The 24,255-nt window shown below is 42.9% G+C and overlaps 1 protein-coding gene across 2 annotated transcripts in view; it reads right to left on the reverse strand.

The window, feature by feature from the left end:
* ADAMTSL3 (ADAMTS like 3) overlaps window positions 1–24,255 on the reverse strand; it is a 358,645-nt gene that overhangs the window by 62,725 nt on the left and 271,665 nt on the right. For both annotated transcript variants that reach the window (XM_047795344.1, XM_047795345.1), the window contains exons 20-21: window positions 14,239–14,392; window positions 4,708–5,782 (exon numbers count right to left, since the gene is read on the reverse strand). In XM_047795344.1, the coding sequence (XP_047651300.1) occupies window positions 4,708–5,782; window positions 14,239–14,392 (1,229 nt within the window). The remainder of the gene's footprint in view (window positions 1–4,707; window positions 5,783–14,238; window positions 14,393–24,255) is intronic.

Genomic DNA, 24,255 nt, shown 5'->3' on the forward strand with positions numbered 1-24,255 from the left:
ACGTACTCCACGCCTACAGTTTCCTCTTATGGGAGAGAGGCCCTCAGAAACATAATTCCATTTCTGAATGACTTCAATTGAAAAGATTTATGAGATTCAGAAAAATATACCTAAAGGTGAGAACCTTTGTTCCATAAAGGAAATTAAACATAAGTTGAAAAAAAACTGAACTAGGTAAGTTTGAGGGAAAAAAAGGAAACAAAAATAAATCTTTTAAAAATTCTCCTAAAAGATTAAAAAACAAGGAGTTCCTGTCATGGTGCAGTGGAAATGGATCTGACTAGGATCCATGAGGACATAGGTTCAATCCCTGGCCTTGCTCAGTGGGTTAAGGATCCGGCGTTGCCGTGAGCTGTGGTGTAGGTAACAGATCCGGCTTGGATCTGGGTTGCTGTGGCTGTGGTGTAGGGACAGCAGCTGTAGCTCTGATTTGACTCCTAACGTGAGAGCTTCCATATGCCATGGGTGCAGCCCTAAAAAAGCCAAGGAAAAAAAAAAGATTAAAAACAAAAACTTTTAATAGTCACATAGGATTGCTTCAATATCAAACGGTTGGTCCTTAACATATGCAGAAACACACTTGAGTAGGTTGTATCATGTCAAAACCTTTTTGCATGATCTCTGGGAGTCTCAGGTTCAGAAACTAATGTTAATTCCATTTAAACAAGTCAAACTATCTAAAATCAACTAAGTGCAATAAACACTGACTTAAACTGACCATGCTCTCCTACCCCTCTGTAATATTTTTTGGCTAGAGGTCAACTGGTCAACTCAGCCTCTGTTTCCTTAAAATTTAGAAAGTGAAATTGTTGAGTAGTCTTCCAAGGGTGGCCCATGCACCTCAGGGGTTCATGAGATCGAAACTACTTTTTAAAAATTTTGTTATTTATTTTTTATTACTTAATGAATTTTATTACATTTATAGGTGTACAACAATCATCACAACCAAATTTTACAGCATGTTCATCCCAAACCCTCAAATAACAAATGCTAAGCCATTATTTGCCTTTTTCACTAGGTAGACCTTTGCACTAATAGTAAAAGCCGTGGTGGGTAAAAATGTTGGCACTTGAATGGAAAGCAAGGCGGTGCCATCAAAGTTTAGCAGCAGTCACTGCATTTTTGCTACCACACATTTGCAGTAAAAACAAAATTGCCAGTTTTCCTTAAGAATGTCTTTTTTTTTTTCCTTCTTTTTTGGCTACCCCCGTGGCATACGGAAGTTCCCAGGCCAGGGAATGAATGTATCCAGGCCAGGGATCGAACCGGTGCCTCCACAGAGACAAGCCAGATCATCAATCCACTGTGCCACAGTAGGAACTCCAAGAATGTCTGTACTGAAGCAGCAGAACTTATTAATTTTACTAAATCTCAACCCTTGATATATGTTTTTAACATTCTGGTCAACAAGACAGAAGTATGCACAAACACTTCCGCTGCATGCCGAAGTATGTTGGTGTGACTGATTGAATTGCTAGTCAAACTCGCTGCTTTTTTTTTTTTTTATGGAATACCATTTTTTACTTGAAAGAATGACTAACAGACAAACCATGATTATTCAGGCTTGGGTTATTTGGAAGATAATTTTTTAAATGAACAAAAATGAGTTGGCCGATTCAAGAAAAACAACTGACAATATTTGTGGCTGATGATAAAATTTGAGGTTTCAAGTGAAAATTAAAATTTTGGAAAATCAGTAATCTTCATTGTGAGTTTGACTGAGTCCCAAAACTCCAAGACTTTTCTGAAAAGCTGGGTAGTAATATTAAAGAACAGATGTATATTTTATATTATATAATGAACTATGTCAACATTTTGGAAGACACGTATAATTCAGTGAGCCAATATTTTCCAGGTGGCCAATGTATGATGTTATACAAACTTGGGTAGTTAAAAGATTTGTTCAAAGTGCAAGATACACCAATAGATTTCAGGAGTTCCCACTGTGGCTCAGCAGTAATGAACCCAACTAGTATGCATGAGGGTACGGGTTCAATCCCCAGTCTGGCTCAGTCAGTTAAGTATCCAGCATTGCCATGTGGTGTAGGTTGCAGATGAGGCTCGGATCTGGTGTTGCTGTGGCTGTGATGTAGGCCGGCAGCTACAGCTCTGATTTGACCCCTAGCCTCGGAACTTCATATGCCATGGGTGCGGCCCTTGAAAAAATAAAATAAAATAAAACCCCAATAGATTTCATTGTAACAGAGTACCAAAATCTCATTAAAAATGGTTTTAGATCCCACATTCCAACTAACCTTTGACAAACTACCCCTTGCCCAGTTTTAGTGTAGTATTAAAGAAGAGCCACAAGTACCTGAAAAGGCTACGCAAAAATTCCTCTCCCCCCAACTAACATATTTGTTTGAGGCCAAATTTTCTCTACAAGCTTCAATTAAAACAACACATCAAAACGGATTGAAAGTAGAAGCATTTAGGAGAATCTAGCTGTATTTTATTAAGCCAGACATTAAAGAGATTTGCAAAAATGTAAAACAATGCCATTATTGATTATTTTTTTAAATACTGCTTTTTAAAAATTGTCATTTATGTGAACATGAATTGGGCTTATTATTGGGTTTTTTTTTCATTACTCAATGAATGTATTACATTTGTAGTTGTGCCATGATCATCACAATCCAATTTTATAGGATTTCCATCCCACACCCCCAGCGCATCCCCCCACCCCCCAAACTGTCTTCTTTGGAGACCATAAGTTTTTCAAAGTCTGTGAATCAGTGTCTGTTCTGCAAAGAAGTTCACTGCGTCCTTTTTTCAGATTCCACATGTCAGTGATAGCATTTGATGTTGGTGTCTCATTGTCTGACTGACTTCACTTAGCATGATAGTTTCGAGGTCCATCCATGTTGCTAAAAATAGGGCTTATTATTGTTATCTCTAAATGGACTAACAAGTAGATATCTTAAATGTTTCATGGTTTTATTTTCTAATGGGGTAAATAAACATCTCTAGATATAATGCACATAAACAAAAGTTCTTTTGGCTTCTTGTTACTTTTTTAAGTTTAAAAGGGTCTTAACACCAAAAGATTTGAGACCTGTTAACTTAGTTGATCTGAAATATTCCACTTCAAGAACTTCACTACATTCTTTTTTTTTTTTCTTTTTTTTCCTTTTGTTTTTTTAAGGGCCACACCTGCAACCTACGGAAGTTCCCAGGCTAGAGGTTGAACTGGAGCTACATCTGCTGGCCTACACCGCAGTCACAGTAATGCAGGATCCCCAACCCACTGAGTCAGGCCAGGGATCAAACCTGCATCCTCATAGATATGAGTCAGATTCGTTTCTGCTGCACTATGATGGGAACGCCCCAAAACTTCATGACATTCTTGTCTTCAGAGTTCCAGGCCCCAACATTTAAAAATTAGATTTCTTCTATCTTTCCATTCTAAGACATAGCCTAATGCCTCATTCTAAAAATTGGATTTTATCTAGAGTGCTTTCAATGTTTCATATATTAGGTGATGCAAAAAAGACACAGTAAAAATAAAACCTGCATTTAAAGTACTTTATGGTTGGCAAAACCATTTAACAGACTGCTGTTTTGTTCGTGCCTCTTAACAATCCCTAGAAACAGATGAGGCGCAGCTTGAGCTCTTAAATGCAAATTGAAAGAAAGCAAAACGTCTATAGTCCTATGCGTACAAACAGCAAGATTTGGAGACAGTAATGAACACAAAAGTGAATTAATATTTCTGTTATTCCCTGTTCCTTTATGTAAAATGAATGAAATGTGCCATTTCTGCACTGACATACATAGATATCCCCCCAAAATAATGTGACTCAATATTGTGTTTTGAACATCTCAACACACTTTGATCCTTACCATCTTATGTTTGGATTTTATGACATAAAAAACTGCATGATATGGAAAATTCCCTTATGTACTCAAGCTTTCTACCAAAGCTATTATTTGCCTGATCTTCCAACATCGCTGGCAGCATTCAGGAAACACGGTCCCTGATTCTAACTGGCCATGAATTAGTCATGAGATTCTGCTTCTCAATGACCTCATCAGAGAAGAATTAACCCCTGCCCTGCCAGACTCACAGGGTTGGTGGGAGTTCAAATGAGACACCACATCGCCTAGATGGGGAAGGGCGCCGTAAATCCGGAACTTGCAATTCCTACATAATGTAAGATCACTGCAAGTAGGCTTACTTTTTCTTTCTTTTTTCTTTTTCTTTTAATTTTATTTTTGGCTGCCCCACAGCATATGGAGTTCCCGGGCTGAGGATCAGATCTGAGCCACAGTTGTGACCTCTGCCAGATCCTTTAACCCACTGTGCCAGGCAGGGGATGGAACCTGTGTCTTGGTGCTTCAGAGACACCGCCAATCCCACTGCACCACAGCCGGAACTCCAGACTTATGTTTTCAATGGCCTTATATTGATTTTATATTTAAATGCCAAGTGCCCTGCAAAGAGAGCGTCTGTCCGTGTTTAAACTCAGTCTTACCGTCTCTAGTCTTGCATCCCACCTACACAACGGTGATGGGGCAGTCCGATTTTATTTTCAGAATTCCAATGCATATGTGAAAAACATACTCTAACATTTTTGAGTTTCTTTCCTAAAGACTCCTGTGGAAAACACATTCCTAGGAGAAGGAATTTGAAAATATTTTCCAGAAAACTGGAAGAACCATTAAGAAGGTATTACCAAGGGCACGCCACATTTGCATCTGACTTACTTTGCCGAGGGCTGCAGCGATGCTCCATCTTTGGTCCACATATACGTGGCCTCACTGGGGGTATCGAGCTCACACAGTATATTGATGACCTCGGTCCTTCTTGTAATGTAAACAGTGTCTCCAATCCTTGCGTTCACTGTTTTATTAAAGGAAATCGAGGTGGGCTGGCTTTGCCTCAAGAGGACAGGTCCCTTTGGCTTGAACGTCAGCTTGCCTGAGTCTTTGACATTTGAGCTTTGGGGCACACTTCCGGTCTCCCCCCTTAGGTGAGCCGCCGGAGGGGCCTCTTCCGGGATGCCCCTCCAGGGCGCATGTGCCGGCGCCTGCGCCTTAGCTAACTCGGCCACCAGGTGATATATCACCTGCGACGCAAGGTCATCGCTGACCTCTCCGGTTTCTATGAGCTGACTCATGTTTCTTATCATTTCATCAAACTGGGCGGTATCCATGCTGTAGGCTCCTTGTTTAACTGCCGCCTCAAACTGCTTATTTTTAAACTCCCAGGAGTTGGCATTTCCTGCGGAATTGCTGCAGTGGCCCAACAGGGCCCTCAAGAGAGGCTGGTTATTAATCTGGCCATCATCCAGATACAGCTCGTTTTTGGTACTCCACATCTGCCTCATTTTATGCCATGTGGCTCCCAAATTATTGGCTTCATTGTGGTCCATCCCAGGATATTCCATCAGGTGCCCCCTGAGGGCTGGGGGTGCAATGAGCCGGTTGTCCGTGCCAATGAGCTTGAGAACAACGGTCTCTTTGGCAGAGCCTGCGATGCACTGGTACGTGCCGATGTCGGGGGCTGCGAGGCTGTGGATTTTCAGTGAGCCTGACTTGGTGATGCCCAGGCGTTTGGAGTTCTGCAGACAACGGCCATCCTTCTCCCACTGGATCAGAGATTTCTGGAATCGTCGCACTGGGCATTTGATAATCACAGATGTGTTGGGCAGCAAATAGGCTCTGCTACCGACAGTCAGGTTAATGCGCTTCTCTTCCCTGGTCTGGATATAGACCCTCTGGACCCCGAGGATCTGAGGACCCTGCTCACCAAGTTTTGTCTTCACCTCTGGTTTCATTTCTATAGGAAAAGAGAGAAAGAAAACACAAGTATCTCAATAGTGAAGACTTTTCCACCATAGTCTTCTAAGGCTGACACAAGTTAACAAATGGATCTTGTTTCCTCTTTTAAAACATTTGAAAACTAAAACATAAATAACAACATACATCCATAGATGGGGGTGAATTTCGCAACTAACACTTTAGCAGCAAAGAATGCAAGTTTGAGCGAACTTTGTGAATGCATGTAAATTATTTTACAAAGCTCTGGTTTGGGGAGGCATGACTTAAATGGCTAAATGTTTCCATCAACAAGGGGGTGTCTATGGAGTTCCCATCGTGGCTCAGTGGAAATGAATCTGACTAGCATCCATGAGGATGCAGGTTCAATCCCTGGCCTCGCTCAGGGGAATAAGGATCTGGCATTGCCATAAGCTGTGGTGTAGGTCAAAGATATGGCTTGGATCTGGCATTGCTGTGGCTGTGGCGGCTTCAGCCATGATTCAACCCCTAACCTGGGATCCTCCATATGCCTCAGGTGTGGCCCTAAAAAGACAAAAGACAAAAACACAAAAAACAAGGGCACGTCTAAACTGTTGGGCCTCCACCATCTGGCAGGGAATCTAGTACAGCTTGGCCCTGGGTACACCAAATCTGAAGAGGGCAGTGAGAGTGGGGAGGTGAGTGAATGCATTTGAAGGATCTGAGAAGGAGGACAAGGCTGGCCAGCTGTAGCAGATAATGCAAGCAGGTCAGTTAAGCTAGCCTGGGGCCCAAAGAAGCAGGTGATCAAAGAAGCAAAGGTAGAGAAGGCACTTGTAAGCCAGATGAATCTGAGTTTGAATCTTAGCACTGCCATTTGGACAAGTCATTTAATCTCTCTGAGCCTCAGCACCTTGATCAGAGGAATGTGGCAGGTTGGTGCTTTTATATAAAGTGCACAGCACAAGAGTGGGCTTAGTGAAGGACCTGCCCATGGCTGGGTGAGGCAAACAAGCAGCCCAGTGGCTCCCCTTGGCTGCATACCCCTCTGCTGGAAGGTAGGCCCCATGGTTCCAGCTCTGTTCCCAGACCTGTTTAGCAACTGCTCATGCCAGGTATTGAGCAGTTCAGCTAGCAGGTGTGTCTGGGGAGTGAGCTTAGATTCAGGCTCTGCGAGGCTGCCAGGTCCCAGAGCTTGGGCCACGTCCTCTCTTGCGACTCCTGCGAGTTCCTTCAGGGCAGTGCCTGGACGGTGGTCTCATCAGGCACGGTTCTTGAGCAAGCATCTGGTCTGGTTTGGGGTGACTGCTTCCTCCTGCATCTGGAAATGCCCCAGAACCGCCACAGTGGACACATGGCTCCATCATCCACTCTGCAGAGAGTAGCCATGCACCTCTGGCATCCCTACAGGAGGGGCTGGGGGGCAATGAGAGGGTGACAACCCCCCCCCCACACCTCTCGCACTATGCTGGATGTGAGAAATGCCACATCTTTTGGCTTTTCCAAAAAATGAAAAGATCTTTCTTCTGGAGGTCCTCCTTCTGGCCTCTGTGCCAGCCTGCCCTACCTGGTCAAGGCCAGCTTTAGTGCCCAAGGCTGTTTACAGCACTTGCCTCTGTTCTTTGCCTGCTCGTGTCCTGCCCTCTTTCCAGCTGTATCTGTGCCGTGACACTAAGTCTTGGTGCCACGCCAGGTTTCTGCCCCAAGCCATCTGCGCTGGATGTTTACGCTTGGCCTTGCTGGCATTTGACTCCTGCCACTCCCGAGAGGGCTTTGGCTGCAAAGCAGCCTCTAAGCCTTCCATCCTTTCTCTTCTCGCTCTAAACTTTTCCTTGGATGATCTTGGATTCCTAACTAACAACTCGAGATTGATGCCTCCCACGTTTATCTGTCCAACCTAGACCTTTCCCTGAAGCGCTGGACCTAACTGTCCACCACTTCCTAGAAATTCTTTCCTAGTACTCCAAGTTTAAAGTACTGTAATCTAGGAGTTCCCTTCATGGCTCAGGAGAAACAAATCTGACTAGCAACCATGAGGGACGCGGGTTTGATCCCTGGCCTTACTCAGTGGGTTAAGGATCTGGCATTGCTGTGAGTTGTAGGGTAGATCACAGACGTGGCTCGGATCCTGTGTTGCTGTGGCTGTGGTGTAGGCCGGTGGCTACAACGCCGATTTGACCCCTAGCCTGGGAACCTCCACAGGCTGCAAGTACGGCCCTAAAAAGACCAAAAAAAAAAAGAAAAAAAAAGGTACTGTAATCTAAACACTTTATCTCTGCCTTCCCATCCCATCCCAGTTGTCCTCTTCCTGTACACCCCAAGTTAATGGCTTCTTCTTTTACCAGTTTCCCCAAGGCAGAAACCAGAGTCACCTTGATTCTCCCCTGTCCACTAGCATGCTGGCCCTCCCTCCCAGTGGCTCACAGGTGGTTGAGACTGTTAACATCCATTCCCAGCTCAGCATTTAATGATGTCACATTGGCAGCGGCAAGCCAACTGGGATGGGAATATTTACAGCACAGACATCAGCAAAGGTAAAATGACAGCTACCTCTCCCCTCTCCCCACCCCACCTTGCACAGAGCTGCTTGGTAATCATTTACAAACACACCACTGTCCCTTTAGGTCCCAGCTCTAGCCAGGCATCAGGTACTTAGATGGGACACTGGACACACGGTTAGAATTCATCCTTCCTGCTGCCATCTTCACACTCTCACCTAGACAGTCATATCCCCTTAACGAGACTCCCTCCCTGTCCTCTTATATTTTTCCAATATAGCTCTATAGCTGTCTGAATAAATAAACCAAAATAAAATCCGACTATGTCACTTCCTTCTTGGATAAAACCTAAACTCCTTAGCATGGAGTTCAAGATCCTCTCCAGGTAACTTCTCAAGCTGTTTCTTTCATCATAACCCATCTTCAACCTCTGTTCTAATATGAGGGATATCACTCCCTTTGACATCCCCCACGTCTGGCTTTACTGCTTTCATTTCCCAGATTCTCCTGTATCCCATGTGGATCTCATGAATGGACACATCTTTCAGAACTCCGCTTAAAGTTTCCTCCTTAATGAAACTTTTCCTGACCTCACCCAGGGGTGCAGAGGACTTCTGCATCCTCTTTGTTTGACTATTTAAACCTTTGTTTAACTATTTAAGTCTCTCCCCACTGGACTCTGAGTTCTTAGAGACAAGAGAATGAACCTGTTGCATTTTGTATCATATCATCTAAAACACAGTAGCACTTGATGAATGGTTGCTGAAAGAATTAATAAAGAAATACTGAAAAAAAAATGGAGTTCCCATTGTGGCACAGGAGAAACGAAGCTGACTAGTAACCATGAGGTTGCCGGTTCCGATCCCTGGCCTTGCTCAGTGGGTTAAGGTGTGAGCTGTGAGCTGTGGTGTAGGTTGCAGACTCGGCTTGGATCCTGTGTGGCTGTGGCTGTGGCTGTGGCATAGGCTGGCAGCTGTAGCTCTGATTAGACCCCTAGCCTGGGAACCTCCATATGCCTTGAGTGCGGCCCTAAAAAACAACAACAGCAAACAAACAAACAAACAAACAAATAAGAAAGAAAGAAAGAAAGAAAGAAAGAAAGAAAGAAAGAAAGAAAGAAAGAAAGAAAGAAATACTATCATCTGGCACTGAAAACACTATGTGCGAGGCAGAAAGATCACCTCTGTCCTTAGGGCTCAGCATAGTGCCTGGTACATAGCAAACTTCTACTGTTTACTGAATGACTAACAAATGAATGAACAAAGATAAAATAGCTACATGCTTTTGGATGTTGGAGGAGGTGACACAAGGACACGAGAGGTATTGGCGAGGTGGCCCTGTGCCTGGCCTGGGTTTCCCAGGGCTGCAGCAGGGGTGGGTGTTACTGGACGCTGAGAAGGATTAGAGGAAGAGTCGAGACAAGGAAGAATATAGTCTATTATAAAGTCCAAGGTGTAAGCAGTGGCCTAGGAGAGCTGCAGAGGCAGACCCTGGGCTTGGTACAAGGAGGGCCACAAAGAGGTGAAGAGAAGTGAGTGGGTTTGAGATAAGCTGGGAAGAGAATGAGGTCTATTTTTCTAGACATTTCAATCATATAGTACATGCCAGGGTACCTCGCCTCCCTCAACCACCTCGATGTCAGCACTTAGGTGAAAAATAAGAATTCTTCATCAAAACTCAGGAATCCTTAAAACATGGAGCCATGATTGAAAAAAATCTAAAATCAAACACTGCATTCCTGTTATCCTTTCTTTTCTTCAGATGCCTGATTGGAAAGCCAGACAAGGAGACTTTTTTTTCTTAATTTTTTAAGAGGGAGGGGGAGGGAGTGGGATGGATAGAGGGCTTGGTGTTGGTAGATACAAACTATTACATTTAGAATGGATAAGCAATGAAGTACTATAGTACAGTGAAGAGAACTGTGTGCAATCTCTTGGGATAGAACATGATGGAAAATAGTATGAGAAAAAGTGTGTATATATATATATATATGACTGGGTCACTTTGCTGTACAGCAGAAATTGGCACAATACTGTAAATCAACTATAATTTTTAAAAGTTTAAAAAAATTTTGCTACCAAATTTCTCTTTACATTGATTTTTTTTTCTTTCTTTTTTTTCTACATTGTGCAGTGGTTTGATGTAAGATCTCAGTTCCCAGACCGAGGACTGAACTCACAAAAGTGAAAGTGCTGAATCATAACCACTAGACCACCAGGGAACTCCCAACAGGTACTTTCTTTTTTTTGTTTTTTAGGGCCACACCTGCAGCATATGGAGGTTCCCAGGCTAGGGGGGTTCTAATCAGAGCTGTAGCTGCTGGCCACAGGCACAGGCACAGCCACACCAGATCTGAGCCGTGTCTGCAACCTACACCACAGCTCATGGCAATGCCAGATCCTTAACCCACTGAATGAGGCCAGGGATCGAACCTGAGTCCTTATGGATACTAGTCAGATTTGTTTCCGCTAAGTCATGATGGGAACTCCCTCAACAGGTACTTTCGATAGCAATCTGAGGACAATCCAAGTCTGACATATTTGAAAACTCATTATGATAAGCACTTTGGGGCATAAATGGAAAAAATGTCCAGAGCTACTATGTACCTACCCCATATAAGCTCATATTCTAACGAGCCAGAAGACAGGACACAAGTTACTCTGCTACGTTTTAATCCTATCTTAAAGCTATAATAGGAATTAAAGGAAGGTGGTAATGACTAGTATTTTTGCGCCTATAGTATGTGCGTGGTACTGTTCCTAAGCCCTTCCTAGGCATTAGCTCTCCAAACTATAGAATTGGTTAAGCGAGTGACAGGGAAATGCCATCGAAGAGGAATGGTTTCTAGTGCAAGAGCAGGAGGTTTGGGGACAGCAGAGAAGGAAGAAGCAGAAGTCACAGTGAGGCATTAACTAAACAAGCAGGAGTGAGGGGGGAGACTGTGGAAGAGCTGAGTGCCAAGAAATGAGAAAGTCCAGAGTGTCCCCATGCCAAGCTGATGGGGGTCAATGAAATTGACCATGTTAGGGAGTTCCCACTGTGGCTCAGTGGATAATGAACCCAACTAGGAACCATGAGGTTGCGGATTCAACCCCTGGCCTTGCTCAGTGGGTTAAGGATCCGGTGTTGCCGTGGGCTGTGGTGTAGGTTGAAAATACGGCTTGGGTGGCGTTGCTGTGGCTGTGGTGTAGGCCGGCAGCTGTAGCTCCGATTAGACCCCTAGCCTGGGAACCTCCATATGCCTTGGGTGCAGCCCTAAAAAGCAAAAAAAAACCAAAAACCAAAAAACAAAAAACAAAAAAACGAACAAACAAACAAAAAACCAGAAAAAAAGAAATTGACCATGTTAGGAAACTGGGATATCAGGGCATGAGAAAGTCATCAGCGTGGATGCTGGCTGTCCTGGAGGTTTGCAAACGTTGGAGAGAAAGAATGGACCTGGTGGTGGTGTGTCCCAGGAGAAAGGCAGAAAGTGTCCCGGTTGACTGTCCAGCATGCATCTGAAGGTAGGGTGAGGGCAGGGCACATGCCAAGTGTATCACGACAGAGGGGAAATGGGGCAGACGCGGCAGGGGTAAGTGCCAAGCTCATCTCTCGGCTCTGACACAGTGTGGGGTAAAGAGGATGCCATAGGAGAGTGGGGGGAGAAATCAAATTTCTGCCAGCAAGGGCCATGGATCCAAGGTGATGGCCTAAGAGCAGGCCACAGCTGAAGCGGAGGCCCAGCCTGGCTGTGCTGGGAGCACGCATTCCTGTCTCTTGTCTGCTTCCACGACCTACATGCTGGCATGCGAGAGGACAGGGTGGGCTCGAGAAGAAATATTCCCGTCTTTTTTCATGTCTTTTATTTTCGCCCTAAAACTTATCCTTTTACTCCACTTTCTACCGCATGCCATAATAATTTATAATTTCATCTTGTACCACATGGCAGGCTCTAATAACCACGGTGTATTCCCAGATGTTATTCTGTTATTATATTAGAGGAAGCTGCCAGGATTTAATTTCACCCTCCTCTAAGGCAGTTTACATCCTAGCCACATTGCTATGCAACCATCCATAATGAATAAAAATCAGATAGATAAGCGGCTTGAAGCATGACACTACACCATGTGCCACGGACATTCTTGAATTCCAGGACGTTATAAAACTTGGGATCTCAAATTTTTGGAAACTCAAGATTTTGAAAATTTGTTCTCAAAGAATTCCTAAGGAAAAAAAAAAAGTTAACGTTGTCCATGAATCATCATGGAGAAGTGGCTAAAAGTGTGGGCTCAGGAATCAGACAGACTTGTGGTCAAACAGGCCAAGAGATCCAACTGGCAGCTACAGATCCTTGGTTAAATCTCAGACCTTCTCTTAGTCTTGGGTTCCTCGTAGGCAAATGAGGATAATACCTGTCTCACAGTGTTGCTGGGGACTGAATAAGGTAATGCAAAAATGCTGGCAAGGAACTCCACAGAGTAAGTGCACAATAAATGCTATGGATGCTATGACTCCTTTCTTAAGTCACTGCTTTTCTTACTTTATTTTGTAAGTGTCTTTGGGAAAGTGGTTGGTAAACTTAAGAATATATGTAAAAAAATATATGAAAGAATATATATATGCATATATATACTGTGCATACATATATGGATGTATATATATACACAATATATATGCATCTATTTATATATTATATATCTTTTTTCCTAAGGAACATTAAAATAATAGTAACTTATTAGTTACTATTATTACTACTAATAAAATAACAGTTATTTTCTGATTTTTTTCTTCTTACCACAAGCTCAGGAGGGTAGCTGAGATAATTAGTGTCTTTTCTTCGGGTGAATAATTAAAGACGGTGAGAAAGCAGGAAATGAGAACCCAGAAGCCAGTGCGTCCCCAGAGTGCCTGTTCCCCACCCTCCTTCCCTGCCTCTCACCGTCACTCTGCAGCCCATTTCCACCTGCCGTAGGGGTAGCCCTCAACTCCTTTTTGTTACCCTCCTACATGAAACATGCATATGCACGTGGACCTATACTGTCTCATGTACACTGAGGATACAGACAAATGCCATGTGCCTGTTAGCCTTTGGATATAATGAAGCCATAATATTGACTCTTTATATGAAGCTCTTTATAACAAATTGAAGAAATATCTAAATTGCCATTTTTTGAGCTATACACACAGCATGTAGAAGTTCCCGGGCCAGGGATCAAACCACACCACAGTAGTGACAGTGCCAAACCTTTAACTGCTAGACCACCAGGCAACTCCTAAACTGCCTTTTTTTTTTTTTAATTTTTTTTATTTTAGGGCCGGACTCACGGCATAAGTAGGTTCCCAGGTTAGGGGTCAAATCGGAGCTGCAGCTGCCGGCCAGTGCCACAGCCACAGCATTGTGGCATCTGAGCCGTGTCTGCAACCTACACAGCAACTTTGGATCCTTAACCCACTGAGGGAGGCCAGGGATAGAACCCTAGTCCTCAGGGGGTCCTGGTCGGGTTCATTAACTGCTGAGCCATGAGGGAACTCCTAAATTGCCATTTTTAAAAACCAAAGCTATGTCATATTTTCATCCTTGGTGGTTTTAGAGTACACAAAAGAAGATATACTTGAATATTTAAAAATACTTAGCTCATCTAGTTTTAATAGAGTGAATACTCATATATCATTAGCAAAATAAACCAGAAAGCATTTCAGCTTTTACAAGGAACACTCCTGAATTCTAAGTGGGAGAAATTATGGTGCAGGAGGGGCTATAAGGAAGTACAGATCCAAATGAGGAAACATAAAGATGGATTTGTTTAAGTGGGTGGACATTTCTTAAAACTAACTTGTCTTAGAGCTTGTACCTTGGTCTTCAGTATTAAACTGCTGGCTGCTTACCACAATCCTAAGTTCTGCTTGATTTGCTTTACCTACAGATGAGAAATATGCAGCTCTTTGGAAAATGAAGCCATTGCGGGAGATGAACCGAATCAGCATATCCAGTGAAGCGTGGACGGTCCATACTTACTCCTGCACACAGGCATCTGGCAAGACCTCACGAGAGGGGCCCCAGGAAGATGCCTGCACATCGTCTCGCTGAGGGGGACGCGCCGGCCTTTGGCTGTCAGCCTTTGACACACCTGCTTTCTTCGCTGGGTTCCGACACCACAAGTGACAGAACACTGCAATGAGAAATGTGCAACAGCATCACAGGGAGTGAGCAGACAAATCCTCCGAGCAACAGAGACATCTCCCGCCGTGAAACCAGAGGGGATGCTATGAACGAGTGAGCAAATAAGTACGCACTTCCTAGGCTTGAACATCTTTTAGGATGGGGAGGGTTTCCCACTCCTCTCTCCTCCCCTTCTCCCTTCCTCTCTCCCTCCCTTCCTTCCTTTCTCCATAGTCACTAATTTACAGTGATTTATCATCATGGGATTTTTTTTTTTTTTTTGGACTATGCTCACAGCACGCTGAAGTTCCCAGGCCAGGGATCCAATCTGCAACACAGCAGCAACCTAACCTGCCAGGCCATTAGGGAACTCCCATAGTGGGGGACGCTTAGCATTGTAATTGATGTCTAGTTTATTTGCAGCTATTTATTTCTTTTTTTTTTTTCCCCACTGTACAGCAAGGGGATCAAATTATCCCTACATGTATACATTTTTTTCCTCACCCTTTGTTCTGTTGCAATATGAGTATCTAGACATAGTTCTCAATACTACTCAGCAGGATCTCCTTGTAAATCTAAGTTGAATCTGATAACCCCAAGCTCCCGATCCCTCCCACTCCCTCCCTCTCCCATCGGGCAGCCACAAGTCTATTTTCCAAGTCCATGATTTTCTTTTCTGTGGAGATGTTCATTTGTGCTGGATATTAGATTCCAGTTATAAGTGATATCATATATTTCTATAGTAAGATGCCTCTGCTTTTTATAAAATGATATCAAATGGACAGTTACGTGGTATTGACTTTTGCATGGTGACTAGACGTATTGTGGTGATACTTAAGTATACAAACACTGAATCAATGTGTTGTCCAGGTGAAATGAATATGATCATAACCCAGTTAGTTCATTAAAAAAATTAAAATAAAAAATGATATATACCCACGACCAAGAATTCAAGAAATAGGAGTTCCCGTTGTGGCTCAGTGGAAATGAACCCAACTAGTATCCATGAAGATGCAGGTTTGATCCCTGGCCCCACTCAGAGGTTAAGAGCCCAGCGTTGCCATGAGCTACGGTGTAAGTCACAGGCATGGCTCAGATCTGGCGTTGCTGTGGCTGTGGTGTAGGCTGGCAGCTATAGCTCCAATTTGACCCCTAGCTTAGAAACTTCCATATACCTTGGGGGCAGCCCTAAAAAAGAATTTAAGAAGTAGAAAAGTAGAAAAGGAAAGTTTTTTTTTTTTTTTAAAAAAACCAAACTGCTACACATAACATTAATATTTGATAATCATTGTATGCATGACACTGATATTTGACAGTCATAATTACATATGCACATGCGATTTTAATTTAAATTTTTAATGCAGTTTTATTAGGTAAATATACGTAATAAAAGAAAAAAATTAACGCAAGATTAAAAGAGCTGCTGAATGGCTGATTTTTTTACCCACTATTGACTGATTAACTCTCCAAAGAACTCTCTGAAGTTAGGAAAGAAGATGAAAGAAACCAAGAAGAGATTCAGGTAGTTATTTTTACGGTCTTATTTTGACTTTTGCAGGTATCTTTTGATTGGCTGCTAAGAAAGAGGAGGAAACACGCACATTTCCTCCCACCCACTTCTCCAAACATACCATTTGTTTTGCTAAATTGTTTAGCTAACGTCAAGGTTTTCTACTTATGTTCTGTTCTGAAATGCAGTTATTGCCTGACTGATCTTAATTGTGTACTGAAATGAGTGTATTCTTCATTGTCCATCTTTCTCACCAGAATCTGTGCATTCCTGGATTCTCTTTTTTTCCCTCCCACCTTTTTCTATAACTTTTGTTTATCTGGATTCTTTATCTTGAGTCATCTTGGTGTCTCATCGAGGCTCTGCAAATTTTTCGAGAAGGGCATCCAGGAAAGTATCCTCTGACTGCCCCTGTTGTCTTTCTCCATGAAGAAGAACCAAGATGACGCGAAAACAAGTGAGTCATACTTCCTTTCCCCTTGACTTGTGTAGACACGGTGCCAGTGTCTTCTTGCATCTAATGGTGAAGATGTGTAAGGCCAAACAGAGACATCTTGTTGATTTGTTTGCCTTTTACCCTCTAAAGCCCATGGCTCCTTCTCTATCCATTCAGCACCTTAAGCAGGCTGTATTTTAGTGGGTCCTGTCTTCTCAGCACGTAGGATACCACTATGACTTGCAGGCTAAAGCTTTTATTAAAGGAAGCTAATTCCCCTTAAGTATCTCTGAGGGTATCTCTGTTTGAATCATTTCGTTCCCCTCACAAACACTGATGATGCTTATGGTTTATGTCCTCTCTCTGACGATGCCCATATCCCTCATTGCTTCTAAAAACCAATGTTACAACTTTACTCTTCTCTATATCATTTTATATGAGTTCTTTCTGCCTGGATACCACAGCTCTAGGTTTTCAGTCATTTTAATTATTTTTTGGGCTGCTCGTAAAGTAACTTTCAGGTCTGCTATCTAAAAATTTGTTTTTCAGGTTTTTTTTTTTTTCCCTGACTGCTCCAAGTTGTCCTTTCATCTCCTTCTGTTGATGTATAGTCTCTTTTTGAACTCAAACCTCATTTTAAAGCCACTGCCCCCCCCGCCCCGCCCCTGGGGATGACATCATGGTTGTCATTTCCTTGGGAGTATGGCATCTACATGTTGCAACTTTTCTCTGGGTGATATCTTTGTGATGCTGTGTTCCTCACATGACTCTTGCTTTCTGTTCCCTTCCCCACACCCTGACTTCTTTCTTTTCCTTCAATGTTCCCCCCTAGTTTTGATGCATAATTTTTTTTTCTTTTTTTGGGGGCACACCTGCGGCACATGAAGTTCCCAGGCTAGGGGTCGAATTGGAGCTGCAGCTGCCAGCCGACGCCACAGACACGGCGGATCTGAGCCGCATCTGTGACCTACACTGCAGCTTGCAGCAATGTCCAATCCTTAACCCACCCAGTGAAACCAGGGATGGCCAGAATCCTCATGGATCCTGGTCAGGTTCTTAACTCGCTGAGCCACAATAGGAACTCATTGCATAGCTTCTATGCTAGAGCTTGAAATGCAGCTGGCTGTGAATATCATGGGTGGGAGGAATGAGCTAGGGCGTTCCCATCAGTTTGTGGTCTGCAACAATGTGTCACCCAATTTTTATTTCTTTTGCCTGCATCTCTCTTCCGATTTTGGCATTTGAGTGGTTGGTGTGACTCAGGGAAGAGCCTCTGAAATAAATGGATTGCTGGGTGACAATTCAGCAACTGCTGCCCCTCTTCCGTCTGAACGCCTCCATCTCTGGCACCTTCTTTGGGCAGGGGGATACACATGTGGTATCTCCTGCAGCTCCATCTCCCCCACTGCTCTGCAGGAACATTCCCTGCGTCTTCAGGGACAGCTTGTGGTCCCCAATCTAGACTCTATAATCAAGGAACTGTTGAGTAGGCCTTTCAAGACAATCACACTTACTCCTAGGGAAATCTACATCCCACTTGGCACCTGAGGAAATATTTGTCAGCCCTCCGCCTTCCCTCTCTCATTTTGGTCCAGATTTTACGGTCTTTGGCAGGTGTGTTTCATAATTTATAGTGTGGGCTTGGGGCCATTTCATTGTTCACTGAAGACAGAGTGTTCCTTCTCTTTCATTCTCTTTGTGGGTTTTTTGTTGGGTTTCAAAGAAGGGGAATGGAATATTTTTGCATGCCTTTATTGTCATCTTTAACAGAAAGCCCTAATTATTAGTATTTTTCAGTACCGAGGAAAGCCTTTACTACACTTTATAACAAATAATTAAAAATCATCATTTAGCAACTTGTGGTATATTTTTTGTCACAACCGAACTCATCACTTATGAGTTATCCATATAATAAAAAAATGGTTAAATAATTGCCAACCACTACCTGTAACTCATTTCTCATGATCAGTATTTGACTTTTTCTCCCCATTATGAATGGGAGGATCATTTGTAAACTCCTTTTCTGGACAGAGGTCTTCTGTGACCTTGTGCCTGCTAAATTCAAGGTTAGTGTGCCATGAGAGAACATTTCACAACTGAAAGAGGAGATGATGGGAATAGTGCCATTAATTATAATTCACAAAGCAGCAAGCTTATGCCAAAGCTTCTCTGATTTATTCCATAGAAGTATGGTAGTAGATTCCTCTGAAAAGCTCGTGGCAACAATATACCCTGAGTTCTCGTGTCTTCATAACTATTTGTCTGTGACCTTCAAACTCAAAGGTCAGTCGGGCAGGATATAAAATCCTTGGCTCATGTTTTTCTTTTATTATATTAAATATGTTGCTCCATCGTTTTCTATTATGAAGTGTTATTGTTAAAAAGTCTGATGCTAACGTGATTTTCTTTCCCTAATAAGTGACTTGGTCCTTTTGCCTCAATACACTAATACATTATTCTTTACCTTTAAAATCTAATAGAATATGAGTTGATATTAACCATTCTGGGTTGATTTTTCCAGGTATGTGGTGATTTGAATCTTTTATTTATAGTTTTGTTCTGTTATGTTGTTTTGATTTTCTTTTCTCAGGACTCTAATTATATATACAAACATATATAATTTCATATTATATAAAATCATATATATATATGATTTTCTTTCTCTGTCTTTTATATCTTTTTTTTTTGTCTTTTTGCTATTTCTTGGGCACATGGAGATTCCCAGGCTAGGGGTCTAATCGGAGCTATAGCCACTGGCCTACGCCAGAGCCACAGCAACGCGGGATCTGAGCCTCGTCTGCAACCTACACCACAGCTCACAGCAACGCCGGATCGTTAACCCACTGAGCAAGGGCAGGGACCGAACCCGCAACCTCATGGTTCCTAGTCGGATTTGTCAACCACTGCGCCACGACGGGAACTTCTATATCTGTTATTTTTGTTAAACCCTTTTTATTTCTCTTTGATTATTTTCAGTCCCCTCCTTTCTTTTGTTTCTCTTATTATACTTTCTGTATCTGGTCATTCTTTTGTTCCTTCTAGTTTAGTTTATATTTCTGAATTATTTTTCCTTAGTTTTCTAATTCTTTCCTGAATCCTGTCAGTCAGTTTTCCATATCCTCCTGGTATTTATTCATATCATTTCTGAGCTTTTCTATTGATGATTTGTTTCTACAGACATCTTAATTTCTTTTAACTGATTTTGTAACAGTAAGTTACATTTTCATTCACCTCAAGGCCAATTTTCACCATGTTGCTAAGTTACTGATACTTTTATCTTGTGGTATCCTTCTACGGGACTTGCTGATGCTTCTATTTAAATGAAATAGATTTTTCCTGTACTTTCAGAAGAGGGTACGAGGATTGGGAGTGTTTCAGGGTAGCTCTCTTTATCATAAAGGACTCCTTCTTCTGCTGCTGAGATGAATTGTTTAACAATTTCGCCACAGTTCGGAGATTTGTATCTTCCAGACCCTTCTGGTCCCAAAGAGCTGAACATTCTCTTTCCTTTACCCTGGTGTTCCTTCTCAGATTGGATGACAATTCTGGCCAGCTTTGTAGGCTATTTCTCCAGACCTTAAGGCTGTGAGCACCTCTGGTGCTCTCCAGTCTTCTTAGGGCTTCTGAATGGGGCTGCATGATTGTCCTTGCACTCAGCCACACTCAGGAGCCTGAAGTCTTCTCTCAGTTTCACTGATTGTCTCAGATCTACTTGCTAAGGGTTCTGATCAGAGCAGGACTTTTTCCTTGTGATATTTCTGTGTCCCATGGCTCTTAGCCTCATTGCTTCTCTCTTTTTTAGAATCTCTGACTAGCTTCTAAGTTTGCTTTTACATACGGTTTGGCCCCACCCACTTATGTCACTTCTATTAAAGTTGTTGTTATCTGTATATTTTTCTTTCCTTTGGCAATCCTAATTGCCTGATTTTCTGCTTTTTTGGTTTTTTCTTTTTTTCTTTTTAAATGAGAGATTTGGGGACATTAAAAAAACTATGCTGCCATCATGATTCTGCTTCACTGTAAGCTTCCTAATCATTTTAAAGGAACTACTATTAACAATATATTCTTAGAATTGGATTATGATGATCGTTGTACAACTATGAATGTAATAAAATTCATTGAGTAATAAAAAAACACAATATACTCTTGGATATCATGGTATTCATTTTCCCATGTTTAGCTACTGCTTAAATGCTGATGACCCCCAAAACTGTAACTTTAGTGTAGATCTTGCTACAATTCTTTACTGATACTTTCATAGACCCTCAAACTACATTAATTTGAAAAATAAACTCGCTTTCTGTCCCTTTCAAGTCATCTTCCAAGTGTGAAGTCATTTCCTTCTCTAATTTTATTTTTTCTAATTAATTTTAATATTAATGCCATCTCTAGCCATTAACTACCCAAGATGGAAATCTGGAATGCTCCTCTTTTTTGCTCATTTCTTATCAATTCAATTTTCAAATCTGTCCATTACATCTGCTAAATATCACTCAAAACTACCCGTGATTCTCTATCCCAACTGCCTCATTATCTCTCATGGGTTTTATTCCCATCCCCACCAAACAAGGTCTCTTAAGCTCCAGTTCCTTCTCTGCTAACACACTGTTCAGGATTATTGTCTAAAAACTGTGCCTTTTACTTCCCCATTCCAACACCTTTCACTGTAAGCTTAATGATTGCAGGGATAAATCCAAATACACAAAGTCCTTCACAGTCTAGCTGCAATCTCTCCTTTACCTCTCACCTTTCCACCTTTCTTTAACGCATCTTACTCTTAAGCCACATAAGACTGATAAGCTCATGACCTGTGCCTGTGTATGTACTCCTGCCACTTCTTGAACACCCTCTTCTCTCTTTTCCACACAGTTGGCCCTTATTCTTTAAGCCCCAACTCTAAAGCTGCATCTTCTACAATTCTTTCCTGCCACTCAGGCCAAATTAATGTTTCCTGTCAATTTTCCCGTAGTGCTGTGGATGGGACACCTTTATTGGGCTTTTTACACATTTCTTTGTCTGTCTGCCTAATTAAACTTGAGCTCACTGAAGACTGTATTCCTGATTGTCTCATATTCCTGGTACCTGGGGTAATCAATCATAGCAGTGCTCAGTAAATGACTGAGAAGATGTTAGGCTACAGTAGTAGGCATATTCAAGTTATAAGATGCTTTTACAACTCTATTTATTTCAGTCAACAAGTAAGGCCATTTCCACCCTAAGTTCCTATCTTATCAATAAGCTTAAACTGTCTTATTGATAAGAGTGTATGCATGCGTGTGTGTGAATAACCCTTTCATGCAACTGTGTGCTAGTAAATGTTTCATAACAGGTTCATGGAGAAGGGGGCCCTGATTGTAGCATTTGCCAATTCCTGTGGTATAAATACTCACATTGTGGTTGATTTCAAGCTGTCATTTTAATGCTATTGCATACAAGGTAGCAAGAGATCACGACTGGTTCTCAAAAGCTGCTTTGAACTGGCTCCAACACACTACTGCCTTCATGAATCATAATTAATAAATCTATTAAAAACTAGAAAGCCATATTTGGAAATCCATTTGTCCTGGACATACCTTGAGCTGTACTTTGTACAAAGCCTCCTGTATAGAGAGCTTTCTCTTTTTACTTAGCTTATGGATGAGTTTCAACCATTGACGAGTTGGCAGGCATGTGTAACTGAATATAGGAGGTGAAGTTAGAGATGACCACAGGGTTGGAAAGATGCTGGTGCACTGACAGAGACAAGAAGTATGAGAGGGAGCTGACTGGGAATCAATTGCTTTCCCATAATGAGGATATATCCTACCTGGAGAGCTAAGGACGAGGTATGGAACAGAAAGCCAGAAACCCTTCCTAGAGACAGAGAATCACCCAGAGAAGTCATGCCACACAATCAATTATGGAGGGAAAAAATGTGGCCATGGAAATCAAAGGGTCCAATGGAGATTGGGAAGAAGACAAAACAACAGAAGAGACTTTGTCGGGTAAGTAGAAGAAATAAAAGACAGCAAGGAGCAGCCCAGAGGAGAAGGACGAACATAGACGAAATGGCCAAAAGCTCCAGCAAAGTATAGAGAACAAAGAATGATGAGAGGCAACTGGATTTCAGTCAAAGGGATGGAGCCACAAAACAGTCCACAAGTGTATGTGGACTGCAGAAATCCACCTTTTGGGAAGACTGCTCCATACATGAGTCAATGCCCCTTTTTTTGTAACTAAAAAAGCAGCAGAAGAATTGAAGGCTCCTCTTTGCCTTAAACTTTGGTTCAATCTAAGGAAGTCAAGGAAAACTCCTGAGCCAATGAATGAACAAAGCCCAGATATCACGCCATGAATAAAGCCAATGTCAGGGAGGGAAGACGATGCCAGCTGCAGGCTGAGAGGCCTGGCTCGGTGAAAAATGGAAAATTCTGGCATGGCTTTTCAGTCTACCTTCTGTGTCCAGGGGCAGGGTCCCGTTCCAGTGTGAAGGGGCCTCGTCCAGAACCACAGATGGACAGCTGCGCCCCAATGAGCCATCCCATGGCAGAGAGAGGAGTCTGGTAGGAAGCTTTAGGGAGGGTGGCAGTTTGGCATCAGATCTCTGCCAAAACAAAGCAACTCAGAATGAGAGAAATTTTCACCTCTGAAGAGAAAAGCTGGACCCGGTAGGAAACGCACACTGCTGGACACCATGTGTGCCTGAGTGGACCCAAGTCTGAAGGCTGGCTCTGCCTTCCTGTGCACGTGGGCACACCTGCTTCTCCTCCCAGATGGAGGTCTCCCAGAGATGTGGCCTTGGCTGAGAGCAGGAAGATGTCTTGACTGTGCCTGGGCTGACCTCAGAGTGTGTACAAGCTTGCCCCTTGCCTCATAGATGGTTGCCTGGAAAACTGACCTTTGTGCCTTCAGGTCCAACTCAGCTCACGTGGGTAACCTCTTTTATCTCCTCTTGTTTCTCCCAGCAAAATCCCTTCCAATGAATGGTTCTCCTGTCCTGTGTTAGCTGACCCAAGCCTTTCTGCAGATCAGTCCTTCAACACCATTTTGCATTTCCCCTGTCTTTGCAAAGGCTCTTGAGGAAGAGTATTTACCTGCTCAGAGGTCTGCAGGGCCCAAGGACCTGTCAGCGATCTCATGGCCACTGGCCTCAAGGACACTAGAAGCCAGATGGGAAAACCATATGGATGCTCAGGAAGTAGCTCCCCATTAAAATGCAATAAAAAAAATGGGTCACTGCGAGTTAAACCTAGGAAATGCTGTTATGATTTTAGGGAGTGGAAACTTCACAGGGGAGGAAAGCTTAGAGCTGGGCCCAGAATTTGAGGGTAACAAGAGCAAAGACACAAGGCAAGTCTGAGTAAACATGGCAACGGGTGTTAATTTAGAGAAACAACCAACAACTGCCAATCCCGTTATTCAGAGAGAGCGGATGGGGAGGAAAGCAAGCCGTCTCTTCTCTAAAAGGCCAGTGAGAAGACTTTGTTCCAGGAGACAGGATAGAACTGCAAAAGCCTGTTTGTTCCCAGAGAAAAGAAAAAAAGAGATGAGGTGGAGGTAGTACTTTAGGGCAAGGGTTCTAGGTCCATCTTGGCTGCATCCAGAACCATGAGGCCTGGTTCCTCTACCATCTCTGCTCACAGCTTATCTCTCCCTTTTCCTGCCTCTGCCTCTTGGGTTAGGGCAGCACTTGCTCAAAGAAGTTATTGCCCAGAGCCATCCCTACTCTGGATACACTGAAAGGCTAAGCAACCTTCCCAAAGAGGTGGGGCAGGTAGGGAAATGCTTCTCAAACTGACATGCGCACGACACCTGGGGATCTTGTCCAAATGCAGGTTCAAACACCTTAGGTCTGGCTGGGCCTTGAGATCCTCATCTCTTACAAGCGTCCAGCATCTAAAAAGATGAGGTGACAAAGCATTCACAGTGCCAGGGGGTTGTCTCCACA

The sequence above is a fragment of the Phacochoerus africanus genome, chromosome 9, assembly GCF_016906955.1.
Source record: "Phacochoerus africanus isolate WHEZ1 chromosome 9, ROS_Pafr_v1, whole genome shotgun sequence".
NCBI classification, from domain to species: domain Eukaryota; kingdom Metazoa; phylum Chordata; class Mammalia; order Artiodactyla; family Suidae; genus Phacochoerus; species Phacochoerus africanus.